Here is a 22,755-nt window from a genome sequence, read left to right as displayed (position 1 = left end):
CAAAGACATCATGGGTCCTGTGATGGCGAGACAGGTAAACAGGCAGAGAGTCTGATGCCTGGAGGATGGAGGATGGTGACAGGATGGGTCCAGTGATGGAAACTCTTGTTCATCCAGAATGCTAAACCTGTTGAACAGCTGGATATCATGAGGCGGACAAGGATGAGACATGCCTGGCACACAGTGATGGCTCTTGTGGGCTGTGTTCCAAGGATCAAGATGATATGGAATGTAATTAATTGTATCAATCTTTGGTTTGGCTCCCAATTGAGTCCAGGTAGCTTCATCTTGGTTAGGAGGAGGCTCACCACACAGCACTGTGGAGCCAAGCTCTCTACCCACTTTCTTGTTGGCAGGGCAACTAGTGAGTTGAGGAGGTGCTGGCCTTCCTTAATCTGATGAAGGACAGAAAGGACTGGTGCTTTAATATATAAGGCCTTGATACTTATATTGCTGAGATATGTAACATCCTTTGTTGTGTTCAAAGTAAACATCAATGACACCAGATCACGCAGGATAGGTGGGCTTGAAAAGACAGATTCACAATTTTTCAAGTCTGCTTTAACACAGGACTCGTATACCAGCATGAAAAGGTTTGGGTACCCCTGGTCAAAATTTCTGTTACTGTGAACAGACATAAAGTTAGAGATGAAACATCCTTTCAAACTTTAAAAGCATTATTATTATTATTATTATTATTTTTGTTGTGTACAATTTTTGAGTGAAAAAAGTATTGGAGCACCTTACAAAAGTTTGGGCACCTCAAGAGATTTGAGCTCTCGGATAACTTTTTCCAAAGTCCCATTCCTTAATTAGCTCGTTAGGGCTACGGCTTGTTCACAGTTATCATTAGGAAAGACCAAGTGATTTCAAATCTTTATAAATACTCTGACTCACCAAACCTTGTCTCAACATCACCAGCCATGGGCTCCTCTGAATAGCTGCCTAGCACACTGAAACTTAAAATAGAAAATAAAATTTGATGAAAATTTGATAAAATGAATGCCCACAAACCAGGAGAAGGCTGTAAGAAGATTGCAGAGCGTTTTCAGGTAGCTGTTTCCTAGGTTCGTAATGTAATTAAGAAATGGCAGTTAACAGGAGCAGTGGACTGTGGACTGATGAAGTTAAATTAAAAGTTTTTGGCTGCAATGAGCAAAGGTATGTTTAGAGAAAAAAGGGTGCAGAATGTCATGAAAAGAACCTTTCTCCAACTGTTAAGCACAGGGGTCGATCAATCACACTTTGAGCTTGTGTTGCAACAAGTGGCACAGGGAACACTTCACTAGTAGAGGAAAGAATGGATTGTCTGTCTCTCTGTCTTTGTCACCGTGTCCGACTTCGCATCCTTCTGTACTTACAATTGCTATTTTGAGTGCATAAGTGCATTCACATTGCAAAATTATGGTAACATGTAGTTCACACTTAGCATCCAGATGGTGCACTCATAATGATGGACACTTCTCATCTTCAATGGTCACCACTTTGGCCATGTAATGGAAGGGGAGGGACCACCAACATAATTTCAAAATTGTAAAAATGGCGGCCAAGGGAGGTGGACACATTGTTGGCACTGATGGCGGCGTAATTTCCATGTCGTGTTAAACAAGGGGCACACACAAGAAAGGAGAATGTTCATTTTTAAGTCAAGTCAGGAAACAAGTCGGCAATATTTTGGCAGGTGACAATTGCGGTCAAATGTTGTAATCTTCATTTCCTGTAAGTGCACAACAGCCCTGTTAAATTTGAGAAGGCACAACACTGTTGAAATTCACATACTACACCAGGAAGTACATAGTGTTCTACATGGAAGTGTACAAACAGAAGTATCTGAAATGAGACCCAGTGTGTGTGTGTGTGTGTGTGTGTGTGTTGGTGTGGAATGTTGCTTCCCTCTACTGGGTCTCGGCTCCCTAATCACCTCCACACCTACCCTCCATCAGTTCATCAACCTGCAGTACATCTACCCAAGCTCTCCATCCATTCTTCGCCAGATCATTGTTGCAACAACAGTGGTAATTAACATCTGAGCCCACTCTTTATATTTCTAGTGAAGAAGTTTCTTAGCATTTCGTTTTGACTAACTGATCATCCCTCATGTCCAGGATTATTATTCACCTGCCCATCCCCTGGCCAGCTTCTCTGCTTTCCCGATGCCCTCAAGCTCCAAGCCAGCCCTGCCAGCTACGCTTCCCCCTCATACAACGCTCATTCCCTGCCACGCTTCTCCACTGCCCTTCCTTGGCCTGACTCCAATGGATCTCCATCTTGGTGAGGCCAAAAATTTCCATTGAAATAAACCATTGCTCCTTACCAACCTCCTCTCTGTTTTTTTGTTACTGAATTGTCCTGTGATGTTGTATTTATGTATTTTGTTTTCAGGCCTCTGTTGTAATTGACTTCCCGATTAGCTAAAGTTTAGCTAACTAACAAGCTAAGACCAGCAAGAGTAAAAAACAGGACCATTCTTTAATAGAAATGTTACAGCATTACCCTATGAGTCTATCAAAGTGTGTGTATAATTAGTGTCCTTGTGCATGCATCCAAGTGCAGTGTCCTGGTGTGAACAGTAACATAGTACACATATTGAGCTGGTGATATCAGGTACAAATGCAACATTTGAAGAGGCAGATTTCAGAGAAGTTATTCCCAATTATATGATTTTTGTCATAGTTACATAGTTTTAATTGTTCAAAGCTTATCATGTACAGTTTAACCTCATTGAGAAGAGTATGACAAATAATGCTTTGAGGTATTGACCGTGGTGTAGTAAGGAAAGAAAATCTTGTGCAGTTCCCCTTTACATCTCAGAAGTAATTTCAGTATGTTATCTATAGAAGTATCAGCAAGATATTTATCACAGACAAGTCCAAAATCTATATCACAGGCTGAAATATTTTCAAACATTTCTAGATGAGTCGTTAAGTTTTCCTATGTATAGACATTAATAAGTTTGTGTGTGTGTGTGTGTGTGTGTGTGTGTGTGTGTGTGTGTGTGTGTGTGTGTGTGTGTGTGTGTGTGTGTGTGTGTGTGTGTGTCTACGAGGTGGATGTTATTGAGTCTCCCTCTTTGTACTGGCCCGTCCCTTCCTCCCTCAGAAAAATCTATAGGCGCTGTGTTTGCGTGAGAAAATCTCCCTGTTTTTAGCCCAGCTGTGATCTCCTTGTCTGGATGTAAACATAGCATGGGAACTGGCTAGTGCAGACAGGCTGACAGACAGGCAGTCAAGGGTGACTTCAGGGCCAAATAACTAACCTCAGTTTTTCACTATGCTAGAAACAGGGGCTGGGGTTGCATTTGCTGTTTGACTTTAAGGTGGCTGTCACTGCTTATGGTGTCAGTACACTCCAAACAAAGTGTCTGACACCTCCTCCCCACACACATCTCCAAAGTCAGAATCGGGGGGGGTTCGTCCACCATTTTGTGTCAATTTCTGAAAATGACAATCCGACGAGAATTCACTTCAAGCATTTTTTCGTCACCTGTGTAAAGACGAGAAAGTAAGCAGGGTTTGAACTCTTTCATGTTGAGTGTATAAACAAGTTCAATGCCATGAATGCCTTTAACCAACCCTGCTTCCAGTGTGGCTTTATAGAACAGCTATAGAGGTGTTGGGCCAACATGTTGTATGCACTACTTTATTTCACACCCGGCCTTAGAAACATAGAAAAAAAAGATGTCTCCTGGATATTTTATCAATACTACAGTGGCCAGTGCACACAGGATCTGGCTTCGACATACCTGCTGTCATTCTAGCTGCTGTGTGTACACTCTATGGTCTATTTCTGTCAGAGCAGCTCCTACCTCTGAATTCACTGTAATGTCTTATATTTATTGGTAATTAACTTAAATTAACTGTGTTCTAATGCAGCTCAATTCAATGTAAACTTTTAAGTACATATTTTTGTGTTTCTGCTGTCAGACAACAGAATGATGAAGAAAGTTGATGGCGGCTCATATATATATTGACCAGCAGTCATTACCAAGCTGCTGAGCTGCAGCTAACATCATTATTTTATGATCATGACATGTCCACACAACATCAACACAAATCCAGGTTAATGACAGCAGCTGTGCTGCGAGATCAGCCTTAATGACATTTAACATGAGTGATGACAGAGGAGGTTTGAAATAAAAAAAAGGCTGTCATATTCAAGTGCAGCCAAAAAGCATCTATTACCATTAATGTCTTCAAAACAGCTCTACACTATATTATGAAAGTTGCTGTTGTAGAAGAGATCCTCTGCTTCTAAATCATTTCCAGTGGGCATTGAACCTGTGACAAAGCGGTGACGAAAGCCAGTTTGCAGTCACAACTCAACACAGCTGCATATATTTCGTAGCGTTTGTTTACTGTGTTATCACTTTTCTAAACTGTGCAATCTTCAGTATCCTTTCACCTTTAGTTAATAAGAATTAATCGCTCAAAACTAAATGAGATTGTGCCTTTGAAGTGAACTTTGTAACTATCTCCCATTGGACTTAAGATCTGTTGACACTTTAAAAAACCACTTTGCTTTTACTTAGCTTTGTTTAATTATTTTGTATCTCCATTTTATTTATTATTTAAATAGCGTCTTTATTTAATGTCTGTCTCATTGTGAAGCTCTTTCCTGATTAACTGTATGGTTAAAAAGACAAAGCAAGTGTCGTATGGGAAGAGGAAACTCAAGAGTTGCTCTTTTTTAATACCTCATAATGGATCTATACAGTATTGACAAAGGAGTTGCAAACCATTAACAAAGCCATTAGTTACAACTTACAAAACCTTTACAAGCATCCCTTATTAGAAATTGGCATCAGATTATTTTCTAACACATTTGCTCATCTTTTGTACTGATGAACCTGGAGAGTTTCATGTCAAAATGAGTGTTGGACGTGCTCGACCCGCAGATCAGACCCCCATAACTAACTTATTTCAAAATTAATTTGTCACTCTGTGAAATAATCTCTATAAGAGGATATTTACTTTACTTTTTTTTTTCCAAAGTCTTTTTTTGTGGTTGACGTAAAGGAGACAGCTGCCCCACAAAGGTGTAGCCGGTTGTTGAGAACCACTGATCTGACATCAGATTCCTGCACAATAATTACGAACAGGTGCAAAAAACAACACCCGAAAGCAGCCAATCAGGATCTCCAAGGATGCACAAATTGACTGACCGGTCATTTCAGGAGCCAGGCTGTGAGCTGTGGGTCCTCAATTCTCAGAAAATGAATACAATTTGCAAAAAGGCATTATTTGGATAAATTAATCACATGTAATCTGACCATATATACTCTAAACAAGTATGTTCTCGCCTGAAAAAGTATCAAAACTTAGTAAAGTGATATAATAACAGTCCTAGGACCAAAATTGTAACAGCTTTGAGCCTGGATTGGACCTGAGGAAGTCCATGGATAGCACTAGATCTCTTCATCAAGCTTTTATTTTGGTACTTGAGCTGACCGGCAGTGTAAATTTGCATATTAGCCAATATGTAGTTTCACCAATTTAGCATTTAGTTTTAACGTTGAACATTTAGATTTAGATTTAACATTTAACATTTAGATTTAACATTTAAAATCTAGATTTAGTTTTAATATTTAGATTTAAATTTTACATTTAGATTTTATATTTAGAATTAACATTAACATTACATTAAATATTTTTTACAAGAAAAGGAAAGTTCACAAATATTGCTGTAAATCTGGTAAAAAGTGAATTTAAAAAATTCACACCACTTTTTTGTGGCAATCTCAAAGATTTTATTTTATTTTATTACTTTATTTGAAAGGGAGAGTGCATATTAATAAAATTTCTGAAACTATGCCAGAAAGGCTAATTTGTGGCTGTAGGCCCTGGGTAGGCAATAGTTAAAAATGATAAGCATAGCATGACAACGGTCAACAAATCAACAAATAGCTAGACAACATGAAAACACCTCACACTTCTAGCGTTCACAAACTTGTGACTTCTGTTAAGTCATTATCTATCACCGAATGAGGTAACACAATGGTCACTGAACCTATGGTCGACTGATGAAAGTATTACAGTATTTACTGAATATATTTGCAGTAACTGGGGAAACTGGGGAATTCATCAAACATGCATCCACAAAACAAGACAATGGTCATTTTCTGCATTTTTGGACAGTGGATCAGTTTGAAATATTGCAGGGAGTAATGGAACAAGAAGGTGCAGCCACATGGCTCGCAGAGTAATGACATGTGCAGCATGGTGGTGGTGGACTTCCTCTTTGCAGCTTACAGAGAGGAAGTCCGACGTCTGACATATTGGTGCCAAGAGAACTGCCTTTCTTTCAACATCGCCATGACAAAGGAGATCCTCATGGACTTTGGGAAGCAGAGTCTGCCCAGAAAACCAATTGAAGTGAGCTTCTCTCCCTCCAGGATATTCACACTACGCAGTGTCTGAGAAGCCTTGGGAAATCATACGGGACCCCAGTAACCTCAGCCAGAAACTTTTCTTGCTGCTTGCATCAAGAAGATGGTACTGCAGCCTCAGATCCCAAACCAGCATGCTCCAGTACAGTTTTTTCCACAGGACTGTCAGAATGTTGAACAATGGACAGTAGCTACAACAACACACTCACCCACTATATCTGCCCACACACGCATCCATTTAACCCATTTAACTTTAGTTATCATATTCCCAAAGGGAACTTCTGCCTGGTCACAGCTCACAATTTCACAGTTTGCAATTTATTGTTGTGTATGCTGTTCTCATAACACTACCATTTATATAAATAGAATACAGGTATCATTCTTGCCATCGTGCTGCTACATGTACACACATTTTATAGTTTATATTAAAATTGCACCTCATTATTTTCTTTTAATTTTATAGTGTTAAACCTGATTCACATGATGCTCACACCCGAGGATTTCATTAATTTTTACTTGTAATTGTGATGTACCAGTAAACTTGATTTTATATTATTTGATTTGAACACAGTATGGAATATAAACGTGTACTGTATAGTAATTGTATGGATGCAAAGGTGGGAATTACAATATGTACCTCTAGTAAATAGACATCACATACAGACATGCACAGAAGTAATCAAATAATATCATAAGTGCTTTTACTAAGTAAGCAGTCCTAAAAATAAGTATCAATAAGCCACTGTCCCCGTGTATTATTCTGACTGTACACATTAGTGACATCAAACCAGTGATATTTAACATTACAAGGCAGAAGATTTTCAAAGGAGATTTGCATGGAAAAGACTTTATTTTGTTCAATATAAACAGTGGTAGAATCACCAATCTTCCTTGTAGTAAAGAATTACTAGAAAACCTCTTTATCACATTTTCATTACATGAACCAGGCACCAGACCCTCCTACATGCATGAGATAGAGATAGTTTCTCATATCATCAGTTTAAGCAGTGTAATTACCAGTTGGTAATAACACTATAACTGAGGGAAAATCACAAAAAACATAAATTTTCCCTCTTAAAAATTGAAAAATAACAATGAGTAAAGGTAATCCTTAATTTCAATTAAAATACGTCATTTTAAAGTAAAGCAACATTCTTCCTAGCCTGAATACATCCCAAAATTCCAGCTCTAGATGTCAGTCTAGAGGAAAGTGTGTGTACCTGGTAGAGCTCAATGCGCTGCTCAGACACTCGGGCTGCGGGGTTTTGAAGGCGGAAGATTCTGAGCTCAGCCTTCACCAGGTTGGACGCATTCTTCTCCATGGAAGAAACATCAAATGTCAGCCGCCTGAAGTAAGGGTTGAAGTGCGTAGGAGAGATGACATCTACAAAAAACAAGAGAGAATGTAAAGGTTTACTTTTACACTGAGGCATTTAGTTGATGTTTTTATCTGGAGAAATCTACACTGAAATGAGGAGAAAATTCTGAATTCTTAGATCTAAATGACAGTGAGGAAAGATCTGGACCTCAACTTTGATCATATATGATGTGTAAAACAACTAAAGAGAGATAGAGCTGTTCCCTGTAACTGTCACTAAAGTAAAAACAATCATTTCAGAAAAAATTATAGAGAGAGGTAAAGTTATGCACCTCTTTCATCCTAGCTTGTGTTTCAGAAGCTAGCCTCGAAATGGGGCAGGGCTTTGGCTCTAAACTGGCCTTTTTAAAAGATAACTTTTATTTCAACTTCGTATATTTCCCATAAATGTGGCTATTGTGACTCTAGGGGTCATGCTTGCTCCCGCCACCTCCACTGTTGTGATTTGGGGAAAGAAGGACTTGCCAAACAGCATATATTGGGGCAACCGGCATAAGCCTCCTACAGCTTTCCAAATAAACATTTTAAACGTTTTTCTACCTTGAGTCTGACCCAAGGTAAACACAGAATCGAGCTGCTAGGCATAGCCCTTATGGCTTACTTATAGAGATCTACTTCTGGAGCCAGCTGACCTAATAACCTTGCATATTCATCCGCACACACTAGTTTGTTTACATGTTTGAGGCCAACTTTCACTTGTATTATACTGTCTTCTAAGGAAACTCAAAAAGCTAAATGCAATGGTAAATTATGCCGTGGATTATTATGAGGACAAGTCGTTTCACTGTGGTGGTCGAATGTATTCCGAAGTAAACTGACAAGGAGCTAAAACAAACAGGCAGAAAGGCAACAGGACCATCCTGAAAGACAACGTACCTCGGAAACAAGCCAACTGAGGAGCAAACCTTGTGCTGCAGAATCCAGACTTGAAAAAAAAAAAATAGATGTCTCCATGGATTATAGTACTTCGAACAGTGTAACTACAAGGAATGATTTTGCAGCACTTATCAACATTGTCCTCCTGGAGACTTATTTCTCCTCACCAAAATTGATAGAAGACAGAGGCTAACTAAATAAATGCTCTGCTCTCCATGCGTGATTAAAACACATAAATTGCTGTGTGAGGGATTAAAATATGTGTCCCCACCATCAAACACTAACATCTTGTTACACATTCCTAGACGCATTGTAAAATATATTAAAAAATAAAAAGAATGTGACTTCTCACATTAGTGTTATGCAGGGTAATTAGGTCAGCCGGCAAGTTGCCCTGGATATAGATCCTTAAAAGCCATGACTGTTCCTAACAGGTACATTCTTTGTTAAATGTCAAAACGTTTATTTGGAAAACAAAACAGTGGAAAACACTCTGTTACACAAGTTCTTGTTTCCCTGAACTTCAGCAATGGACATGGGGAGTGCAAAGTTAACACAACCCATAGAACCACAATAGCCACATTTATGGGAAATACACTAATTTGAAATAAAATGGAATCATCCTTTAAATATCTGACATTTGCCAATAAAAGTTGATGAAACACTGTTTGTTTGATTAAAAATATATATTTTTTATATATATTTTTAATCAAACAAAAAATACAAAAAATATATTTTTTGTATGGTTAACAATGTTAAAAGATTAAAGGTTACTTGGAGAATGTAGTATTGCAGTATTGCACTTCCATAAAGTTAGGGGACTCACAAGGGGACTCACAAGAGACAGATTAGTCTAGCAATTTTATAGCACTATTCATCAGACTGTCCCTGTGTGGTAAATGCTCCACACCTCCAATTTGTAACTCAAACTCTGTTAAAAATGTGTCTCCAAGCCCAAACCAAGATGTCAAATCTGACAAAATAACCCTGATCATATCTTAGTGATATTATGAGGGTTTATTTTGTCCGACGTGACAAAGGTCCTTCAGGGCCACAAAGGCATTACAAGACAGTTTTCAGGATTAGTGCTCCCTGTGACCAACAAACAGATTTTGATGTATAAAAACCATGGAGTGACCCTGTAAAGATCAGTTTAAATGAATAATATTCCTACTTTCATTAGACTAGTGGAATCCTGACACCCGCAGCCAAATAACACACTCCATCAGTACGCCAGCAGCCATGCACAGTAGCAGCAGCACAATCCCTCTCATCTACTACTTAAAAGCATATGTGTGTAAGTGTTTGACAGACACTAACACAGGACCAGGGTGGCACGTGCAGCACTGACAGCAACATGTGTTGCCATGTCTGACAGATGCTGTGGCACACACACACGTATACAGTGTAATACTGGAAACCATGTGTGCGGTGGAGGAGTGTTTGACAGTGTCCCAAAGCACTATGCATTAGGAGGCCCAGATTTCTTAAATTGATTGCTGTAACGTAAGGCAGAAGCCTGGAATTAGCAAGACACTGTGGTTTTTTTTAATCAGAGTATATAACGACAGCGACCAGCCAGACATGTGGACTGGGACCGGCTGACAGAGGGGTATATACACACACGCACACAGAGATAGAGAAGAGAGAGTTTTTTTTCAAACCAATATAGCTCAATATGACAGTTTTTGTATATTGCTTTGGTAACACTGTTTCTGATTAACAACCACAATGGCAATATACTGTAAATTAGTACTGAGGAAGAGAGACAGTGACAATAAGGATGGGACAAAGTAAAAGAGACAGATCACTTTCGGACCGGCATAGTCATGATGGTTAAATCTACCAAAAGCTGACAAAATTGCCCTTTACCCTAACCTTAACCAGCACAACTGAATGCCTTACCCTAACCCCTACCCTAACCCTGACCTAACTGTAATTCTAACCTGAACCACAAAACTGTCAAACCCCACAACTATAAGGCTCCCATTTTTCAGACCTCACCAATCTAATAAAACAAGCCCCCCCCCCCCAAACACACACACACACACACACCCCACTACTAAGACAATAATAATCCAAGTAATAAAATACAATATAAATACAATATATTGAGTCTCTTAAGAATTGAGCAAGCCAACTGACTGTGCGATAACTGGCTTCTTATATACATTCTGTGTACATTCTTTTTCCACTGTGGTAAACAAAGCCATTCTCCTCTTAATCCACATTCACAGAGAGACAAAGTTTACAATCTTAGAATATTCCTCGTTACTTACGTCTACAGTCTACAGTTCTGGCTCTAACCAATAGCTACTATCTAAATCTGTTTATTTGAAAAAAATATCTATATTTGCATCTATATTCAGACTTCCAAGATTGACGTGTACTTAACACCGCCATATAAAAACAAGAAAAAAGACATTTTAAATGAATAGTGTAAAAAGAATTAGGAGGTTTCAACAAAAATACAATTCAGAAGTCAGAAGGTCAGAAATGTATATTGCATTTCTTACTTTCTAACCATCTGATTTTTCTTTAAAACCTGAAGGTTGTGTGATTAATGGGAGGTGGCCCAGATGAATGTAAAGTGTCAGAAAAAATCTGAATGCTAGTGATATAACTTTGAGAAGCTTCCTTGGCTACTTTGCATGAAGTTTTAAAATAGTCAGTTCATCAATTGCACAACATTTAGTGTCAAGCTTCAATATCGGATCATGAGGTACGGACATAAATGTGCCCTGGACACAATTATCGGCACCCTTTTGGTGAATTTAAATAAGTTCCTCAAACAAAAGAAAAAACACATAAAACTCTTACTCTTACTCTTAATAACCTGTACTAATTTTCATTGTTCACATGGCCTGAATTAACCACTGAATGATGGTTTTACTTCATAAAAAGGGGCTGATTGTTTCCAGTTTCTTTTACACAATGGTGAAGACAAGAGAGCTGTCTGAGAGCATCAGAAATGCTATTATCAAAACATAACAATTCCAAAGACTAGAAGGCAATCACTAAAGATCTTGAAATCCCTGTTTCAACAGTCTACAATGTTATCAAGAAGTTTCATAGTCATAAAACTGTTGAAGACGCTTCCAGGATGTGTTGCTAACAAGAAACTCAATGTTAGAAATCTGCAAAGGTTGATGTAAAATGTGGAATAAAAAGCCACACATGAAATCTAAAGAGCTTCAAGCTGACCTGGAGCAAACACAATAAACCAAGTAGGGCTCCATGGATGAAGGCCAGTGACGGTACCACTATTGAAAGAAAGCATAAAAAGCAAGACTAATGTTGGCAAAAACTTTCATAGATAAGCCACAGTCTTTCTGGGATAATCTATACCAAAGTAGAGCTCTGTGGGAAAGCACTTAATCATTTTGTTTATAGGCAACGAAATGAAACCCATAAGGAAAAGAATACCCTACCTACAGTACAACATGGTGGAGGTTCTATAATGCTGCCTCTGGCACTGGAGGCATTGAATATATCAAACGAATGATGAAATCAGAAGATTAACAAGGCATTTTAGAGAAAAATGTATTTATCCAGTGTCAGAAAACTAGCTTTGCGGCAAAGGTGTTTGGTCTTTCAGCAGGACAATGACCCAAAGCACACATCCACAGCACAAAAGAGTGGTTGAGAAGGAAAAGATGGAATGTTTTAAACTGGCCAGCAATTAGTCCTGACCTAAATCCAATCAAAAACCTTTGGGGAGAGCTGGAATCTGCCATTGAAAAAAGGACTCCTTCAAACTTAAAAGAGCATGAACGCATAGCAATGAAAGATTGGCAGAAACTACCAGCAGACAGGTGCATGAAGCTTCTAGGTGGCTACAAGAAACATTAAGAGACTGTCATTGTTGGCAAAGGTTTTGCAACCAAATATTAGAGAAGCATGCCAATAATTGTGTCTTGGGTACATTTTGTGTTTGTATTATTTCACTGTAACGCAAGTTTTTTTTTTTTTTTTTTTTTGTTCAGTAACCTTGGACATTTTATTAAAATATTTTCATCATACAAAATTGGTTAATTTGCATTTACTTCTGAAGATATTCTAAATTTTGTACCTAAAATTCAACCAAGACTGTACAACATTGGTCAGGCTGTATCCTGCACTGCACAACAAATCAGGTAAAAACTGATGATTTTAGTATTTTTACTATTAAGTTGCTGACACTGTGTCTACACAGATGGTGTAGCATGAGCAGCACGTTAGCAGAGCAGGAGCTTCAGGGCTCCATCTCTGTCACACAGGAGTTGTTGAGGGTGAATCACAGAGTGTAAGTTGTTTTTTCAAAGCTCTCAGCAACCAATATACCATCACTGTGGTTACTTGTGTAAAACACAGGGAAATATACACTAACCGTAATAAATTCACTATGGGTTACGTTTACAGGCGTAATAGTGAAAAATGCGGCCTAAAATGCTTTCTACATAGGCACACTGTGAGAGTTAACTTCGCCAAATGTCTGGATATTAAACTTAAAAATATTTCTACATCTGTGGTTCCTTTGTTGAACATATATTTCTTTACATTTTGGTCAGTCTGCACCATGGAAAGTCATCTTTCATTAACCAGTTCCTGTTTCCACTGTAACCATGGATTAACAGACGGTAATCAACACGATGACTGGATGGGTCAAATGTAGGTAGAATGTACACTGTGTCATCCTGAGCTGAGATCTGGTGATCTGGTGCTACTTGTTTTAGCAAACTCTGACCAAGCCAGTGGGAATTCTTCGATTTGTTTGATGAGTGAATTTTGGAGTATCTGTGTAAGCTACTAGACAACAGAAACACACTACAGCAGAAGAATGAAGACTATAGAAGGATTTACTGTCTGATTCAGCTGCTGGATGTTTGTCCAGCCAATTCCCAGGATTCTCACAGCCCCCTGTGAAATACCTCTGCTGCTGTGGTGTTTCAACATGGCTGTGTCTCTCTCCTTATCTATCCTTATACTTTCCGGTTAGCAACAGGCCCTGGGCTTTAGACAAATATTGGCCTTGAAAAAAAAACAAAGCAAATAAAAACAAAAAAAACGTCACCCCTACCAATGACCATAAAAGTGTTGATTTAGCTGTAGTATCTTGTTTGCTAGCATGGCAGTCACCAACTGTACAGTATAGATATCCAGCATGATTTTTTTCCCCATTTAGATCTGATGTGTTTTCAAAGTGTTCCTTTAATTTTTTTGAGCAGTGTATATACACATACATACATACACACACATATACAGACATATACTGTCATACATACATATACATACATACATATACATATACCTATAAATATATCCAAAATTCAGTATTTAGGAACACTTAATTTGTGTAAGTAAGAGTTTACATTCCAAACAGGAGAATACCAGGAAAAACATTCAGATAAAGGGTCCTTTGTAAATAAGTGGCTCATTGTTTCAAAACTCTAAACAGAAAAAGATAAAAACAAGTGCACAATGTCAGAAAAAAGAAATTAGGCTGCATCCAGCCTCCTATTTTGGTCTAGCCACAGAAGTTCATCTACATCATAAGCAATGTTATCCCTGGCTTATAAGTGGGGAAAGAATCTTCTGGAGTGACAGATAGAACCACCGTAAACCCTCACATCAGCTAGACCACATGCATTTTCCATTGACAAGAGAAGAGGCATGCGTATGAGGGGATGGCAGTCATTCACTTTCCATCAACATGCCGAAAACAAAAATCTCTTCACTTGGGTTTTGGAATAGGGAATATGGTGGGAAGTATAGAAAAATAAATTGTGTGTGGCTGAACCAATTGCAGACCAGAGCAGCCCGGCGAAAAGTCATGTTGTCCCAGATGATATACCTGGGCTGCTCTGGTCTTCCCCACTGCTCAGCTGGAATAGGGATGCCATGTAGTGTGTCCTGGAATGGGATGAGGGGCCATGTTGTAGCGACAAAGGTTGGCTTGGTTAATGGAGCACGCCGTGCTGGGTAATGGCTTTGCACATGGTGATATTCCCTCCAGACTCTCCAGGGACATTCACAGTGGCACAGCAAATAATGTTCCATCCCTTTCTTTTGGGTAAGTTAAAGTCAGCCTCATCAATAAAAATATAAACATGCTGAATTGCAGTAGCATCCAGCTCCAAGACTCAGAAAGGACAATATGAGAAACAGACCTAGAGCAGTCAATATGGTGAAGCACATTACACCGGATTACGGTACTGTAATTTTCCTATACAATGCTGATATGATAGTAAATTCACAGCATTGTACTTACTTGCACATATTCATAGCAACTCAGTTGCAATGTAATACACTGTACAATTTAGACAGGTCCACCTGGTGAATATTATTGAATATTGTGTTGTCTGCAGTTGTGTGGTTCTGGATTTCTCGTAGTCTAATGGCATTGTTTGCCACCACCATATTCATAATAGCGGCCTTCTGTTCTGTTGTGGACAGCTGGTATCTTCCACAATGGCCTTTTTGTTTCTCAGTTCCGCAGATCATCCAAAAATATTATATGATTGGTTAAAGTTAGTTAAAATTTTTGTTTTTTGTTTTTTTCAATATGAAATGACATTGCTGTAACACTGGCCAACAATCACTGAGTAACGAAGGCCTACTGACATGTCAAACTGCAGTATAGTAAGAGCAGTAGCATAGTGTAGATAGTATGTAACTAACCCATTCTCATTTCTGAATGTATGATAGATGCAAATTTAAAGAACTTGTGTGTGGTGTTTAGCAAAAACTGATTTAAAATTGAAAACTGAGTGTGAAGCAGAAATTGTACTTGCAATTTTGCAGAGTTGGTTGTTACATGAATTTCAGGTTACAGTGACTGCATTTCATGTTCCATTTTTAATGTGTAAACAATTGTGAAACCGTAAGAACAAGATTATAATAACCCAGACCAACACGGTGAGGCAGGTCAAACACGCCCCAGGAGTCTATCTAAATGGGTCAACAATTGTCAGCAGAACCTCCTTCACGATCCTCCACCTGACCAGGGTTGAACATGGGTTGGATGATGCCATGCTATGGTGAACTGAGATCACTATCTTGAACACAAATTACTTCAATGATACTGATGTTCAAACATCATTTAACTGGCTCGCTGAAAAAAAGATTAGAGAAGAACAGGAGAGAGAGGACGTACAGTTGGACAGACAAAGGTGTATCTGTTGATGATTGGATCTAGTTTAGTGTAGTTTTGTGGTTTATCAGTGAAGTAATTGTGGTTTATCAATTAAGTAAATATACTAGAGACAGGAGACACAGCTGAAAGTGGGAAAAAGGGATGGCTGTTTCATATGATTGACCCTGGTTAAGGTTAGAAAAGGTGATGGTTTTAATTCAAGACTTAACGAGTCAAAGTCTCCAGCCTTGCCAGCAACTCTGTGAGGCTGTACTTACTCACCACAGTACTTTGAGCTAAATTCTGACATCAGCATATTAACATGCTCACAATAACAATGCTAACATGCTAATGTTTAGCAGGTATAATGTTTACCTTGTTCATCTTAGTTTAGTGTGTTAGCATGCTAACATTTGATAATTAGCACAAAACATTAGTTTTGCAGGTATTTGATCATAAACCAAAGTATTAGACACATTAAAATTTTGATATGATGATGGCGCTAGATGAGTGGTCATGGTATGAAAGTTACTATGATTCATCATCTGGGGACTAGGAATATCTGATCCCATCACAACACAGAAGGCATGAATTGTATAATAGTTAACCAACACTTCCAAAAGCAATTTGAATTGTTACCAGATGTGAAATGGAATGAATCAGTGATGCAATCTACCTTAAACTACTGTGAGCAGGACCTGTTGTATGAATATTACAACTACAGGCAGGTCAACAAGAACCTGCTGAAAACAGCCCAAACCTGATCAAAAATTAGACTTCCTACTCTATGGGAATTCTTTGATCAAACAAGCACACATAAACATTGGCATGTTTAATCCCTGTGCTCCTGATCAGTTGATAACATTAAACAGTATGCAGTGTGAGCAGCTGTAGCAGATGAGCCAAGACTAACGATGCTCTTTCTCATTTCCTTCCTATTCGACGGCAGAGAAAGTCACACTTCCAGCTCCTGGAGGACCAGCTGAGGGCGGACTGTTTACACAAACTGCTGCAGAGCCTCATGAATGAGTCCGCTGTGCTTCAACAAAACACTGGACACATTGAGCATTGAGGTTCAGGGGAGGGCTACAGCCTTCTGACACAGGCTGTGGTTTGCAGACACACACATACAGGCACATACTCATTCATTAGTCCTGATGGACATTCACAAAGAGAGCTCAGTACTTTGGTTGGACTAATATCTGCTTTCTTGAAGAGTGATGTCAATATTTTGATACCTTGCTTTTCAGTAATTCTCTATGAATATCATTAATATCATGATAGGAAAGCCTGATGGGAGAGTATTATGATTCAAAACTCTCCACTGAAACATAGACAATGAATGACAGGAAAGAGTGAGACACATTTTATCTCACTCACACCCCATTGAAATAACCTGTGTGGTCTGACATGAAATATAAAAATATAAACACTATGTATACATTGACTAGGTCTGCTGATCAGGGAGGAACTTCCACCATATTGGAGGTGGACTTACTGACAGCCTGATATCTGATCTTTGCCCCACTAACAGCAGGACCTAACAAACTCAGTATATTTCAAGCAAACTTGGTTGTACAACATGTTGTCCAGCCATGACTAACAGGAAAGTGTCTATCAAATCGGTGCCTCTCTCCAAGACCTCTGTCTATGTAGTCTCGACATAATCAATCATATAGATGGGGATAGCAGAGCACACTCAGAAAGTTTCCCCTCGAAAGGTATTCACCTGCCCATGTTTGCTCACACAAAAGACACCAGACGTAGCTTAGAGTAAAGCTTGAGAGAGAAGTTCAAACCCTGCTTACTTTCACACCTTCACACACCTGACTAATCACTGTGTTAACTTGACACAATTGTCAGACATTGTCTATTTTGCAAAGTTACAGAAATTGTCAGACACAGCTGTGCCACCGTAAAGGGAGTTTCAGACGTTGTTACATGACCTGACAAAGACTTTGCTTGTGTTGCATACTGAGGAAGCATACAGAGGCCTAAAGTATGAGCCATTCATAAACCATAGGTCTGAAACAAGATATGTCTACAACAACAACAACTATTGACTACATTGCTATGAAATTTGGTATATCTATGGTGCTGCCAGTTGAAATACACTTGGGTATTCTAGTAGATTGAGATCTGCAGTGAAATTCCAGGGGTTGGTTGAGGGTGTGGGGCATAAGCAAATCATTGCCATGACTGCCTGCAGGAAGCGGTATATAGCAGAGTCAGCACACATTACCACTGATTATCCATACTTGACATGAAAATGATCCACCAAAACTGGCGCCGCTGTGGTCTGTGAATTTGTGTGTGTGTGCGTGTTTGTGTGTTTGTGTGTCTGTGTGTTTGTGTGTCTGTATGTGTGTTTCCATTGCTCCATCACAATAATGATGGGACTAAGAAAATGTAAATATGCAAATAGACTCACACACACACACTCACACAGTGACATGGATGCTGGTCTTTCTTTTTGTTCCTCCCTCAGAGAAAAGCTGATGTCACATGAGAGCTGTCACATAAAGCTGACACCGGGCCCGATTCCTGTAATCAGTCACTTCATTACTCATCACTCCCCTTACCTCACATATCAAGGGCAAATCATTAAAGCATATGCTATGTGGACAAAACACAAGTTAAAGAAGTACACAGTTTATGAGTGATTGTCCTCAGTTGGTGAGAATAGCTGTTAAATAATGAGAACATGGACACCAAAACATCAAATGTACAGGATGTGCCCCTGCTAGCTCTGGGGCTCCATCTTAATGCTTTAGGCCAGTAGTTACAAACATTTTTGGCTAGTGACCCCTTAAAAAAAGGCAGGTTCTACTAGTGATCCCCCCATCACCAGTCCCAGTATGTCTACCAGTTCAGTCTACAAATGCTCAGCATCGTCCATGAAGCAAAAATAAAATAGGTGTCTAAAAAATGAACAGTATTTTGTATAGAACAAATATTTTTTCTTCTGATAAATTGCTTTCTCTTTATTGTTATCTCTATCTCTATATTGTTATTGTTATCTTGTGACCCCTCATTTTACCTTTTGACCCCTGGGTTCCTGACCTTGATGTTGGGAACTATTGCTACAGAGAGTTACTTGGCATAGAGTGAAAAGTTTAACAGATAATCCTATGATCCAAAGTTGTGCACGACCGAAGGATATAGTACTAGTATGGCGCCTACGGTCATAGTGATTACTAAAGAGCTAATATGTAAGGAGACAAAGAATTTCTCTGAATTTCTATGCCATCATTGTTTGACAGCTATGTTGTACTGGTTTATAAATTGAGGTTCAAAGTGAGCACTACACCCTTTTTGCAGAGAATGTTTAAGAAGGTGTTCAGACTCAGATGTCTTGTCTTGGGGTTTTAAAGTTAACCTAAAGTACCTAGGTATTTCTGGATAACAAAGACTATTCATGACAAAATAAACAACAATCAAACAACAGCTGGAGACAGTACATACCATTGCAGATCTTGTACATATCACACCTGCAAAAGTGTCATAAAAATGTGTTTGTTTACTTTTGGCCAGGATTAGAAATAAGTAAAACTCTGAATTGAAATAACCCAAACTGTCCTAACTTTAGGATGTAGGACCCCATCACTCCATGCTAATTAAGAAAATAAGTTTTCAGGGTTTTTAAGATGTCTATAATAGAGCCTAAGCATGTACAATTATGTAGCTGGTTGAGTCATATGCATAAGTTTAATTGGAAGCATATCTGTTATGTCAGATGGATGAATGAAAAATATCACCTGGTGTAGGCATCCTGTTACTTCAGCTCAATGAAGGTGGCACATATTTCTTTACAGTGGCTGTGCAGTGAAAAATGAACAATAGCAATTTTCCATTCGAATTGTATTATTTCTGTAGTAGAAAACTATGAACGATGAATCTTGGTCATGGCCTACTACTTCCAACAACAGACTAGACAGCACAATCTATATTAAAGCTCCATCAAAATGTCTGCTTTCAAAGCTATAGATAATTTAACTATTGTATGTAATTCTTTGTAAGGACATACTGTATCTAACTTTTTCCAAGATGGAATTTCACTGGATAAAATCAAGAGATTTTTAAGGTCTAATGTGCTCTATGTATTTAGGAATCTTTCACATGTTGACACCGTACAATAATGGACAGAAACGCCACAAGTAAATAGTTGTCTGGAAGCAAAGCAGGGCCATCTGTCAGTGACTAATCTATTTCAAATAATAAACTCTTAACATTTTCCTGACTGAAAGACCTTGGAGTTCATAGGAAACCTGTGTGAGGATCCATCAAATGCAGGCTTCCTTCCTGAGGGGAGAGGGCTAAGAGTGCTGTGCTGTGTTTGGCTGCTCTCTCCTCCCCTAGCCTGCAAACGTTCTGACTGTTGGCTTTGTCAGCAGAAACCACTGGTTTCACAGACCTCTTCCGCTCTGCAATGACAGAGTTAGTACCACTCTGAGTGCCGGACTTTTGGCTAATCTGTCATTACTACATCTTTTCCATATGAAGTGCAAAGTGAAAACAGCATTAGGCTGCACTGCAAATGGGGAGATGATATTGATGAGGGAAATCTGTATCCAAGCGATAGCTTTAGCTTTATTCACTCCTGAAGTACCACACTCTAATACAGGTGTACTATAAAGTGGTAAAATCAAAACATTATTTTGTAGTACTGATGTATTTTGGGATTCAACTAAAATTTATTGTCAATGGTTATCTCAGTCGTTACAAAGTAAGTGTCAAAGATGCAAGGTATATTTTTATAGGTTAAAGGAATATTCCAATATTTTGGGATATACACTAAATAGCTTTCTTTCAAAAAGTCAGGGGTTAGCCTGGATTGGAATAAAGAATGGAAGTTCAAAAAATACACCTACCATCACCTCTACAGCTTTACATTTCTGTGTGTACACATTTACCAAATGAGATACATGTTCATTAGTGGGCTTTAGAGGTGTTGGTGGGTGTATTTTTGAGGTCTAACGTTGTGTCACAAAAGGCTGCAGCCTATTAATCACACCTAGTACAGCTCAGACAATTAACTACAGCCTAATGCTCCTTAGCAGCCATGACAGTGTTCTGTGTGTCTGTGAACTGCTGTCTAATGTAAGCTGAGAAGTGCTCAGTTACTTCATTAGAGGAAATCTGAATGTAAAGTACAGCCTTTACTTAAATCCCCTGGTTTTTAGTCACTAACTCTGATAAGTATCACTGTCTTTGTTCTCTGTGCTTACAAACGGTAAAATATGCATTCCCAGAAAAAAATCTGCATGGAGCAAACAGTGCTAACCAACAGAACCAAAACAGTTTCAGTGCAGTGACATTCACTGAGCAAAGTTTATTTTATTTTCAGTGTTGGACAGAGGTGCAAGGGGAGTTCTGAATTGGTACAACAGCAGCACTTAAATCTGTCCTCAGAGTTTAACCAGTACAAAACCAATGCCAACAGAAATGTGAGCAGTTCTTTACAGGAGCCAGAGAATCTTACACTAAGCAAGAAATGCAGAAAGAGAAGTGCAGGACACCACCTATGTTATTAATAATTTTTCAAATAAGCACCAATAAAGACATAGATTTCTTTTAATTAAAAAAACATGAGGCCTATGGAGAAGTAGGATGTAGTTAAGGCAGCTATAACAATACAAAGTATATATTAAACATGGTTTTGCAGAAGCAAAAACCTAGAAGCTCGAAAACTTTAATGTGCTAGATGGTTTTCACTGAAGTGAATTTCTAGTCCTTATAATACATGCATGTACTGTATTTGGATGGCACTTGGCTAAGTGTGAACTTTGAACTGAAGCAGGAGTTGGAGGTGATGATGTTTCACTATTGAAGACTGGTTAGAAACCGTTGGATTTTCATTTTGCTTAGGGGACCTAGTGGTTCCCTTGGCTAAGGCCTGTGAACAGTAACAAATATACATTCAATATACATTCAATTATCTGAAAAAGCAAACAGGATGTTTATCACGACACACCTGAGTCTGTTCCTTTAACCTTTACCTGCATGCAGCATTTCAGCAAGTTCTGGATATTTACTTTCATGTCTTAAGGTCACAACTGAAAGTAAGTGTTGAATTCAGCAGGTTTGTGGAGCTGAGGTCATGACCTAATGAAAGCTGCTGTTACAAAATGTGCAACAGCATGGCAGGGCAGCCCCTCCTCCACCTCCTGACCTCAGCTGACCACAGAAACACTTCCTAAGGTGTGGATGTGTTAGTTACAGGGTGCAGCTGACTAAACTTTCTGCTGTATCCACAATGAGCTGGAGTCTCTGGTTTCTGAGGAAAAGATGTAATGATTCAGCTGCGGCTAGCCTCAACTTTACAGGGCTACTTTAGACACTGTTAGGGAGTTGGAGGTTGCAACATGAAAGGGTCATTATAGTCTTGGCCGGGGCTGAGCAGGACACCTGCAGTGGGCAAACCTTCTGACCTTGAAGACAGGAAGAAAAAATCTGAGCTAAAACTGTTTCATTTGGAGTCAGTTCATGAGGATTTAGGCAGCTTCAATACTCCACCATGGCTTTTAAAAAAAAATAATTCTAGGTCATGAGAGGGTTCTTACCATTTCCAATTTTATTTTCCAAACTTCAGTTCTCTTTCATGACCTGAACAGGTGGCAGCCATATTATTCAGCTCTATCCATGAGCTGAACAATAACAGATTCAAAGTGTGGGAATACATAAATGAAAACATTTGCTGTGAAATAATTACGCTGTGATCCCGAACTGTTAGGAATTCAGCTGTGACTGCTTTTGCAGATGTACTGGCATGAAGAAATCCACATGTGCACATGTGTCTCCTGAGCACTGGTAGTGGGTTCTGGCACATAGAACATCATCATCATCATCTCTTTCCTCACACACACACTGTGATATTATAGGGTGTTTTGTGTAATATTTTAAACATTTCAGTTGCCACTGAAACAAATGTAGATTTAATGAAACATAATACTGTACATATTCTATGAGGAGATAGTTTTTTTTGTTTTGTTTTGTTTTTTT

At 38.8% G+C, this 22,755-nt stretch overlaps 1 protein-coding gene across 1 annotated transcript in view; it reads right to left on the bottom strand.

Annotated features, from left to right (window-relative positions):
• tgfb2 (transforming growth factor, beta 2) overlaps positions 1–22,755 on the bottom strand; it is a 62,330-nt gene that overhangs the window by 18,632 nt on the left and 20,943 nt on the right. The window contains exon 2 of the mRNA XM_040117941.1: positions 7,606–7,769. Within this exon, the coding sequence (XP_039973875.1) occupies positions 7,606–7,769 (164 nt within the window). The remainder of the gene's footprint in view (positions 1–7,605; positions 7,770–22,755) is intronic.

This window comes from Xiphias gladius, chromosome 22 (assembly GCF_016859285.1).
Source record: "Xiphias gladius isolate SHS-SW01 ecotype Sanya breed wild chromosome 22, ASM1685928v1, whole genome shotgun sequence".
NCBI lineage: Eukaryota > Metazoa > Chordata > Actinopteri > Istiophoriformes > Xiphiidae > Xiphias > Xiphias gladius.
The sequence above is the reverse complement of the archived record's forward strand: the minus strand, read 5'-3'. Positions and strand labels throughout refer to the sequence as shown.